General features: G+C 40.9%; 1 protein-coding gene across 1 annotated transcript; it reads right to left on the reverse strand.

Moving 5' to 3' along the window:
- Positions 1-6,455: 6,455 nt before the first annotated feature.
- On the reverse strand, positions 6,456-7,899 carry ZBTB43 (zinc finger and BTB domain containing 43). The gene has a single exon (XM_010084271.1). It carries the CDS (start codon positions 7,897-7,899, stop codon positions 6,505-6,507), a length of 1,395 nt encoding a protein of 464 aa, XP_010082573.1. The 3' UTR covers positions 6,456-6,504.
- Positions 7,900-11,594: the final 3,695 nt, after the last annotated feature.

The raw sequence follows: 11,594 nt of genomic DNA on the forward strand, positions 1-11,594 counted from the left end.
TCCCCGTGCGCAGAGCCCCCGGGACAGGGCCGCACCGTGGCGGGGGACTGGGGGCCGCGGGGATTGTCACAAAACGCCACCGGAGCCCCGGGGTGACCCTGTCCCCAGCTCACAGCCCTGGCTGCAGCGCGCCCGCCCGTGTTTTTTGAGCACATCCCGCGTGTGGCTGTGGCTGGCTGTTCCCTGCTTCACCAGACAGGTCACGGACCCCCGATAAAAGCCGGAGGGACCGGTGCCAGCAGGGACTGCCGATGTCCCCACGCTCTGGAGGTCTGTCCACACGAAGAGTGGCTTCAGATCAGTAACCAGCCTGGGGGAGCAGCCTGAGCAGGGCAGAAACAACGAAGGTAAATAACAGGCACACGGAGGGTGTTTGTTCACTCACAGAAAAGAAAATCAGATTACTAATTCCGAACAGACAGAATACTTTGGGCGTTTAACCAACAGCCATGGGAAATTAACCCGCTTGTACCATATTCCATGTAAAGCTGCTGAAGACGGAGGAATGTGGTACTCACACGTTTATTGCTCCAGGAATTATCTGAACATGCTTTAAACGAGCATAAGCTCATCTTTTGTTCAGATAGCAGGCATTAAGCGGCTGGGTAACAGCGTCAGCTGCGACACTTCCCTGAGGACTGAACAGATGGAGACGGGACAAAGGGAATTGTTCAGAAGAGTACCTAAACTTAGGGAGAGGAGGAATCCTCACAGGAAGACAATGGAAACTTAATCTTGAATACTTTTTCACAAGATGAAATTTCTTTGATACTTAGACAAGAAAAAAAACCTACACATTATGTGTACTTACTTCAAATGTACCTGCAGGCTTTTGGACACACAGGTGCTGCTGCTATGAAGTGAGCGTTCTGGAATTCTCCTATCAGCCTGTACATTCTGTATTGTAACTTTTAGAGATCAGCATCCTGCAAAAAATAGTTCTTATAAAATCTGTTTGACAAATTTGGGCTAACATGGGAACAAATTACCTAAGCACCAAAGAAAGGGGCCCAATTCCACAAACTCATCAACTTACTGCGTAACAAAATCAGGTTTTAGTTCAGTGTTTTCTTAGGCTGGGCTGGCATGTTCTCAGTATTTCAAGAAGACACGTTACTAGATACACTTTTTCTTTATATATTTAATAAAGTTATATATCAACAGCTTTTGGATTGGTACTTTTGTTTGAGCACTTATCTTTTGGCAAAAGTGAAATATCCAATACTAGTGGTAGACATGCATTCCTTTCATTCAAGCTTAAGAAAACATTTACAAAGTTGACAGATAACATTTATTAAAACATGTTATACAAAAAAGGGGCATGGGACTCTTCTATAAGAAGAAAATATTGAACAGTAACATTAAATTAAAACCATGCTGTACAATTAGGACAGCAATATTTATAGACAAAACTATCCAACCTCTGCAATACAGGCATAACACCTCACAAAATACCAAGATACGCAAATTTACTATTATAAATGACTTGTTTAGAATAAAAACTTAGAGCTCATTAAGGAAAATTCACTCGACTTGCATAAACAGTTACATTTCTGGAAGAAATATGGAATCCCATGAATAATAAAAAAAGGAGCAGCAATTGACAAGACACAGGCTTCAAGCAAAAATTGGAACTTACAGTTTAATCACATTAAAAATATACCATTTTGTTTTCCAGCATCTTCCCCTAGGGCACGGACAGTTTACAGCTTATAGCTACAGAAGCCTAGCTACCCAATGAAGCATTTAAATGACAAAAAAACCCAACTTTCTTTTGTTGTTTTGAGAAAGGTTCTAATTCTGTTAAAGCAAAACACTCAATATACTGCTGTAGGCTCTCACAATTCAGAGACAGTGTCCTTTTGGGCACCACACAGAAGTGTTGAAATTACAAGACCCGATGTACCTCCATTCTTTTAGGCTCAATAATACAGGGACACCAAGTATTGTTTTTCCAATGACAAACCCAATACATCAGCCTTTGATCATCCCCCTTACTTTTGGTAGGGGACAAAGTTTCTCAACCCCAGAACACCTTAAATGAAAAAAGGCCAAGACCAAAAACTGTACTGACCGTACCTTCTAGAGTCTTACCTGCTCACCCATAAACCAAACAAGGTAATGTTAAAAAAAAAAAAAACCACCAAAGATAATGCAACAGTGGTGTGTGAAATAGGAACCTCCTCCCTCACTCAGAAGGGTCAGATACACACCAAACCCTGCTGAAGAGCTGAATTTTTCAGAACGGCAGTTGCACAGATTCCATGATAATTAATATCTTAGTTACAAAATGGAATTAAAAGGACCTTAGATGTAGTATCATTAAGCATTCTTACCACTGATAGCACAACGAATGGCTTCACAGTAGCAGGAAATTCTGAAAGGCTCCTGTGTGTACAATGATTCTGGTTTTCAGAAGACATTCACTTCACTACAGCCAAGAGTGAGCAATATAAAAATGCACAAATATTTCTAAGCCATATCACAAAAGGTGATGACACTTAAGGGAAGATTCATGAAATTTAGCATATACATATGCATTCATATTTTTTATATATATATATGGATCACTTTCCTTCTCCCTACAAACAAGAAATAATTTCCTGTATCTTGAACAAGACCACTCCATCAGCAAAGGTTAAGAGCTGGAAAGAAGCTGCGTCTGCATCTCTTAGTTTCCTACGTACAATGCATTCGCCATAAACTGCAGGGTTCCAGCAACAGGGGCTGCAAGGGTGACGCGTGCCAGGAGGTTGTGAACTGCCCTGTGCTGGTCAAAACAGGCTCTAGCACTGAAACAGATGTAAACAATGCACTGCGTGCCAAAACATCACCCGGAGGGGCGCACAGGGCCGCTGCTTACACGTGTTTAACCAAGAGTGGAGCTGCTAGCGGGGAGACATCAGGAGAGGAAACATCCGGAGAAACTGCAGAGCTGCTCTTGGGAAAACACATGGTGAGGATGCTGAGGACGCTGAGGACACAGACCAAGACACCCCCACACAAGGACACGCTCCAAGCCCGAGGAGACTCCCTCCTGAGGGGACGCTGGCCCGCAGGCAGGCCGTGCTGGAGCAGGGACACCGCCGAGGTCACCGCAGCCCAGAGGAGACCCCATCGGGAACAGCCCAGTGTCCCCGTGAACGGCGACAACGTCCCGCCCAGAGCGGCGCAGGACACCCACTGAGAAATGAGGAGTGTCGGACAAGGCAGTGTGCGTGCGAGAGCCCAACCTCCCGTGTGATCTGGCACCTTGCGAAAAGAACTGGCACGGACTGAGTGCAGCGCCGGTGAAAACAAGGGAAACAGATGACAAAGGCAGGGAGGAGAGGTGTGAGACTTAAGCTGAGCCTGAGAAAGGGGCAGAAAAGATGTTTCCTTAAGCGTTTAAATAATTTTTTGTTATCTTTTCCCCCCAATGGCAGAATCAGTCATTAGGAGTTTGTCAAAGGGCAATAAATTAAATTCGGGAAAAACACCACAAGTCAGCTGTTTTGCCTGTGATAAGCAAAAGTAAGGATTTCAGGCATGAATCTCAAACTTCCCTCAAATCATCGATCCTCTCAACTAGATCTCATAACAATCATACCAGTAATTCCTGCAATCAATTGCTTTGTGTAAATTAACAGAGAGCCAAGTGCTACAAAATCAGTGGAGCAACATTTGCTGGACTTTCAAGACAATGTCATAATATGGGGTAAAACAGTAATAGGCAAATATTAAAAAGTTACTATTCATGCTTAGTCATTAAAAAGGACATGGTTCTATAATATGTCTACTGGACCTGTTATAAAACCTTTAAAGTGTCTCTCGCAGTACATTTTATTTTAAAGCTTTATTTCAAAGTAATCTAACTGCAAATAGGAGCAATGTTTAACTTTGAAATGTCCCATATAAAAGTCATTCCAAGCTGGTAAAAGAAACGGTTTTGCTGGCAGCTCTGTAGGATGGTCTGGGTTGAACAGAAATAATTTTTTGCCTGACCATGGTTTTCAGCCTGGTGTTTTCTGACCAGCCTTTTTTTATGGTTAAATGAGAAGAGGCACCCTTAACCTTTCTATGCAACACTGAAGTGACAATTTGGAAGGGGTTGAGAACTAATGTGATATACAAGATCACTCCTGAAATGAGCATGAGAACACCCTCCCTCAACTGTGATGATGGTACCTGCAGAAATGACACCCTATATGGAGTAAGGCCTTGGAGAATGGAAAAATAGGGCCGCTGAGCGCAAGAACCCTTTCCTCTACACTCATGTAAACAGGCAAGCGTTATTACTTTTTATATATATATTAAAAAAGACAGTGTTAGCAGTGTGGAAACAAACCATAACGGGAATATAATTTCTAAGTTTAAAAAACATACTTATAAAGTTTTATGGTCTGTTTTTGTTTTCAAATACAAAGTGCTTCTATACATTAAGCAGGTTACAGTGTTAATGAGCAAATCCCTGTTTAGTTACCCTGATTACAAGGGTTATATATGGCCACCATGGTATATCGCAGAGCTCAATTAAGTGCTAAGAACAGGAACTCTGTGGTGCTGACCATTCACGCCCATTGCCAGCAATGGGTTCCTCATATTTGGGAATATCTGTTTTAACAAAATTCCATACGAAAAATAGCTGAAGCATTCGAAGATTAAGAATTAAAAGCCCCTTAAAAAATTAAAGTTTGTAAGTAGAATGCCAGAAAAGAAGTTACAGTTATTACAGCCCACTGAGTAGTAAGCTCCCAGCTTGTACCTGACACTCATGTCCAGGATACAGTAGGGTTGTATCTTAAGACAATTTGTAACTGGGAGTTCAAAAGAGCATCTCAATAGCCATTATCTTTGTGTGGTTTTTTGCTTCACCATACAGGGTCACTAGTTAAGTATGTTACCCTGTATACTGCGATATCTAATAATGAATTGGGGCCAGACAGGCTTGGGCCTCCAGTGCTGCTTAACTCTTTTCCACGTTACCAGCACTGTACTTGGACATCAGCTCTTTCTATGGCAGTCTGTGGATGCTCTAAAGGCTCTTTCCTTATCAGACTATGTTTGAGTAAACTACAAAGAAGGGTTAATTGCTTTTGCATAGGACTGCATTAAGCTTTCAACCCCAAAATCCTGTTGCCACCTTTACAATTGGTGCATTCACTCTACCTGCAGAGCTGGCAGCATCTCTCAGAACTACGAACACTCCTCCATCTGTCTCCAAGAACGAGAGCCCAGCTTGTCAATCCTCATCCTAACGAAACAGAGGTGCCGCTTTCCCAGCAAAAATCCAGACTTTGGACATGAGCATGGTACCATGTTCTGCAGTACCATTAATTGATCCAAACTCCACACTTTCCACCTTTTTCCATGAGCAGTTTCATGTAAACAACTCTGTCTGCTTGTGATCGCATGGAACCAGTCACAGTAGTTCAGTACCAAGAATCGTACTATAGTTCTTACTATTCAAAGAGTAAAGATTTACAAGTATAAATACCCATCAATACCTAAATTATTTTCCTAAAACAGGTTTCGAAAACTATATATAAGGTCTCAAAGAAGTTTTTGTACCAATAAAAAGTCAATTTTGAATAAACAGAATTTGGTACTTGCTACTGTAGTAAACCACAAAAATCTGAACAGAAAACTACAGTTTAAATGTTTGATTATTTTGGGTAAGTTCCAAATGTTACATCTTACTTCTTTTTTTTGACAAGACATACTTATTATACACACTTCTAGAAGCTCTCATGATGTAGCAATCAAAATCAAGTCAAGCCAAGAGTCATTACAGCATTAGACCCTAGAGGAGCAAAGACAAATTATACTTAATACAGATTAAAGTTTATATAGTGCTCAACTATATTTAAGTGCTTTACAGACTCTAAATAGAAATCAGCACGAAATTAGACATGTTTCACTGAAGATGGATAAAAACATGGAAGACAGATAAAGGAAAGCTAGCCCATCGTTAACACTGCCTTTCATTAAGCAACAGAGCAAAGGCTATTTAGTGATGCAGACTATCTCATGATGCATGCTAAGTACATTGGCAGTCTCCAGTTTGAGGTGGAATTCTATCTTTTTTCATTAAAACGTGAATCATATAACCTGGTTTGATCATCCTAGTTCTCTTTTTCATTAAGTAGGGCTACTTAAATAATTCCTGCTTCATGTAAGTATTTGCAGGATTTAGGTCAATTTAGAGCTGGGTTTTATGTGAATTTAGAAGACTTGCAAAAACAAGAGGGCTTTTAAATACTGCTGTGATTGCAACCAATGTCACAAAGACCTTACAGACCTTATTTTGCAAGCACCTTTCAAGATTAACCATTTGCACTTCACACACTGAACACCTGGAATAATACTGTGGAAAATAAAATAAAATAAAAAAAAGTTTGGTCTGCTTATCCCGGCCTAATCATTAAAACTTGGTTTTTTTGAGAATCTACAATAGCAAGTACCAGACATTATTTGCATAATTAATCTTGCTTACTCTACTAAGCAAATGTAAGCACTAATGTCTTAGTTCATCTCAGTAGTACTCTGCTCAGCTTTAGAAGCCTGATATGACTTGGTACAAGAGGTCACATGCCGATGAAAACTGTCCCGCCACATAAACCTCTTCCCACAGATGTTACACTCGTATGGTTTTATGCCTGTATGAATTTTCATATGGCCTACAAGATGGTGTTTCATTTTAAATTTCTTACCACAGACACCACAGCCATAAGGTCGAAGACCAAGGTGCATACTCATATGCCGATCTCTCTGACTTTTGTGAGTAAAGCTTTTACCACACTGACAAGGATACAGCTTATCAGCATGTGAGAATCCAGTCAGGGACGTTTCTTCCTTAATCCCCATAGCCATATCAATGCCTTCGCCATAGCCTGCTGCTATCATCAGATCCTGTCTGTGAGCACTTAAATTTCCATCTGCCCTTTCACCAGAAAATTCTTCCATAGAAGAACCATAGAAGTCAACTTGTTCATCATAATTACTTTCGTCTGCCTGTTCATCAAATTCTGCTTCCATCTTTTTGTCACCTATATGGAAGTCTTCAACACCTGAAGACTGGATTGAATGATCTGCCTGAACGGCATTCACGGATTCAGAAACCTGGTGTTCATCGTAAGGATTATCAACACCTTCACAGTCTTGTTCAAATCTTTCCGGTTTCACATGGATCCACCGCTTATGAGACATGATGCTGGGTTTGCTGTACATGGGTCTGGTATACTGGTACTCGGCACTGTCGCTAGTTCCTTCTTCACCATCCTGGCTTGTCATTCCCGTGCTAAGTCGGTCGTGTTCTGTTGAGGAATTACTGGGAAGGTACTCATGCTCTGTCAGTTGGCACGGCAGCTCATCTTTAGAGCTCTCTTCTTCATTTTCACCATCCCTCAGTTCTTGCACTTTGTGGAATTCCGCCTGTCCTCCAGAGCCCAGTTCAAAGGTTTCAACAAGGCCGTTGTAACTACTGCTGCTCGGGGACTGATGGTCGCTGCCGTGGTTCATCTTCTGACACAGAACCGTTGGGTTCCCCTCCAGCACTTCAGTGCATTTATCCACCACGTGCCACATCTGAAGGAAACTTGCTGCTGTCAGATAGCTAACAATTTCTGGAGCAGGCATTACCAGCCGACCTGTGTAGGTAGACAGAAGAATGTTTTCAAATACTCTGGGATTCATCACATCAGGCAGGACTATTCGCCTGCTGTTTTTCAGGAGAACCTGATCACAGAAGTAGGGGGAACTAGCTGCAAGAACAGCTTTATGGGCTCTGAACAGATGGCCCTGAACTACAATGGACACATCACATAATTGTCCTTGCTGGCGCTGCTGGTTTAACTTCTGCAAAATGGTGCTAGAAAAATCGGGAAATTCCACTCGAAAAGAGCTTGAACCAGGCTCCATTTCATTACAAATTTAGTGTTGTGCTGCAAGAAAAAATAAAAAAAAAAAAAATCAGAAATTCTGCTTAGTAAAGTACCGATCTTTCAATTTCCTTCCACACTTTTTCTTTTTTCTTTACCAAATAACATTTAAGCAGACTCATGGAACTCAGCCCAGCATTTTCTGAAACCTGTGTCACTGCTGTACTTCTATTTCTCCTACCCCACCTCATTTCTCTCTTTTCTGGAAGTTGTACTGAGGTCACAGATTGCTCTGCCAGCCTATTTTGTTGTGTTTCTTCTATCCAAGAGGACGCATCAACTATAGCAGGAGCTACAAACAGCATGTAACCCAGTTGAGATAGATTAAGCATTTCAATAACAAAAACAGTTATTTGACGAAATTACTGCAGTAGAGTTCTAACTCCAGGATGTCCCAAAGTTTATTATAAACTATGAAAGATTCTGCATATCAACTGCCAACAAAATAATCTCACCAATACCCCAATGAAGACTGACTGCACTCTTACGAAATATTCCACTTTAAATGGAGTTTTCAACAGCCAACATATTGATCCATCCAGTGACAAAGGCAGCACAGAGAGAACCCCAGTGAGAACGAGGCTTTTAACTCTTCTAGTGATATTAACTGAAAGGTGGGATAGTAACATCTTGTACAGTTGTGGGGCTGTAATAAAATATTCTAACTCTGAGCTTTTTCAGATGTTACTATAACATTCCTTACTTTAAGAAAGTGATATGTCTGCTGTACAGAATGCTTTCTGCAGGTACCTTGTGTATTTGTAACAACGCAACAATTACATGCTAGAAGTTCAGCTAAGAGCTCAGGTTTTTGTGTTGGTATTCCCATGATTCAGATGTCTTATTACAAAGTTAACACTCTTTAACATTAATACAATTCTTTAAAATGTCTACTTTAAATTTTAAATTGAATTTGAGATAAATTTGCATGTTATTAACATTAGAAATAATGACAGAAATTTAAATGCAACTATGAAAGATTAACATTAACTGCCTTCCTCTGTCAAGCTTTGCTTCTCACACGTGGGAACGTGTCAGAGTTTTAACAGATGGGGCTGCACACCCCAGAGAGAACACTTAGCAAATTAACAGGTAGCATATACATATGGAATTTAAAGCACTTTGTTAATATGGTGCAAAAATAGAGTCTATGCTACAAACAGTTGGAGGACTCTGCATTACAGTACTTCTGTGGAAATACGGAATTGAGAAAATACGATTGTCAACCCCTGCTACAGAGGGCCTGTACAATAACCACAGGACTTTCCATTCTGTGACACAACCATCAACAGAAAACTCTTCATTTGGTGCACGGTGCTGGCACACCGGCACAAATGTAGGACTGCTAAGTGCAGAAAGAGCAGCAATGTTTGCTTACACAATGCAGAGGACACAGGAGTGATTATGTAGGTCGCTCAATGTGTGCAATTCCTTCCTTACCATCCTGATCTGTTTTCCAACTCATTCTTGACAACTCTCCCCCACTCCCCAGAAAACTCACTGTTCCATCCCCTAAGTTTCAGAGTTAGAAAAGGCTGACGAGCATATGGAGCACTCACAAACAGATTATTTGCTGTTATCTTACATAAAGGTGACTAGGGTTTCCATAGAGAAGAGCGCACAGGAGTCAGAAAGCCAGCAAGGCTTTTCAGTAAATACTGAATAAAAAATACAAAATCCTAAATAAAGGCACAAACTCCTTGTAAACACTGAAACTGGCATCTTCTGCAGAACTGCGAAGATTACGCTTTTAAATTTCCTTTTAACTTTTCATTAGAAGCACGGTATCAATCCAACTCTCTTACTAAGTCTCTGAAGAACACAGGCTGGCAAGAACAACCTGTTACTTACAAAGCCCATTTGTAACTAGAAATAATCACAGCAACGTAGTCAAAAGAAAAAAAAGGTGCCTTTTTTGACCACAAGTTCCTTCTTTCTTCAAATCTTCACTAATTTTGAATGCTGGGTAGTGGGAGGAAATGAATAAAGCTCCCATTCAATGACAGTTAAACGACTAAAAATTTTGTACTTGAGGACCACACCTTTCTGTACACAGCCCCATTCACTTTCACATTTCCATAAACCGTTACCATTTTACTGGTTGAAACAGTTACTTAAGAGGTATTTACCAACCACCTTGTGATCTTCAGACTTAAGATGAGATACAGTCAGAATTTTTTTTTTTTTTAACACTTGGTGGCACAGGTCAGTTCTCCTACAAATACTGCCTCACCGAAATCATGGGGGAGCTGCTGCACTCTGCAGAGACAGCAATCAAGATGCCTCAACTGAGGAAACAGCCTAAAACTTGCCAGTTTAGCACATCACTACTTTCAAGTGCTTTGACTAACAGTGTTATGAGAAAGGAAAGCCCTTCACATCCCAAAGCATTACCCCCCGGAGTCCTCACCGTCAGCCCCCACAGCTTGCTTTCAATATTTAACAAGCTAAAAGTCATTATGCATATCCTCGAACAAGCTTCTTGAGATGTATTCCCAAAAGTACACAGAAATTTTACACGAAGGTGCAAAACAGAGAACAGCACCATTTCCCCACCTTCCCAGTGAAATAAGAAGTCTAGGGACAGGAATCAACTCGCCAGAAGGGAATTACCACAAGTGCACACGTGGAATTTGGACTGAATACTACTATTATAACCTAGCTGTCACAGAACCATGTTTAGCTAGTCCAGGAACAATCGGTATGATTGCCAGTATCAACTGTTCAGTGGTCCGAATGGTTCTTAATTTAGTAAATCAAATGGAATATTAGAAACATCCGATTTTAGAATTACTTCCTTGGAAAAGAAACTTCTGAAAAGCTGGCAGTTCAGCTCATCTTCTTCAAGCTGTCACCTACATAACAGCAGGAAGACCACGTTTAAATTCACTGTCTTCAGAACTCAGTTTTTTCCTCAAAGCACCTGTCCTGCTCCATACCCACACAACCACTCCACTTCAGGAGACCCCATCAGCTTCTGATGTTTTTCCAGGGTCACAGAATACTACACCTACCAGTTCAATTGCTAATTTTTCTTTCCACTTTGCTTAAAACAACTTGACAACGCTACGTATTTTAAACAGTTTATTGTAAACTTAGTGTACATCACAAAATATCTACTTTTAAAAGATTTTTTTTAATGCACATGCAGTTCTTTACCTCCTCCCAGAATATTCACAGATTTAAGGCTCTGATTTTCAATACCTGCCTACAAAAAAGAAGCCTTCAGCATATTTTCAATGGAAATCAAGAGACATGTCTATAGACCCTATATAATTACTGCTAGTCTAACCACCATGGTTCGGCAAGGACTCAGCTTGCACCCACAGAAACTATTCCAGCTGGGAGCGGACTTTTATGTATTTTAAATTCTCATGAAAACCAAAGACACCAAAGTGTAAGTAAAACACACATCAGGAAAACTTTGTTCTTCTAAAGAGGTTTCAGTTCCTCCTTTTACAATCCATTCTGTTTCTGCATTTTCTTTATCCCAGACCATAACGAACCCAGTCTAGTTTAATTAAGAAAAACCAGTCTCCATGCTGCGAGACCGGGTGAAACACACAGAGCGCACGTCGCTTGCTTAAATACAAAATCACTTTGAAAAGCGCCAGCAGGTGGTTCCCGCGGATCTCCGCACACGGGGCTTTTGAAGACGCCGATCCCTACCCCCGT

Source organism: Pterocles gutturalis, unplaced genomic scaffold, assembly GCF_000699245.1.
Source record: "Pterocles gutturalis isolate BGI_N339 unplaced genomic scaffold, ASM69924v1 scaffold38615, whole genome shotgun sequence".
In the NCBI taxonomy this organism is placed as follows: Eukaryota; Metazoa; Chordata; class Aves; order Pterocliformes; family Pteroclidae; genus Pterocles; species Pterocles gutturalis.

Bases quoted from the DNA above. Each gene is read 5' to 3' on its own strand.
- ZBTB43 (XM_010084271.1), bottom strand. From the start codon at position 7,899: ATGGAGCCTGGTTCAAGCTCTTTTCGAGTGGAATTTCCCGATTTTTCT.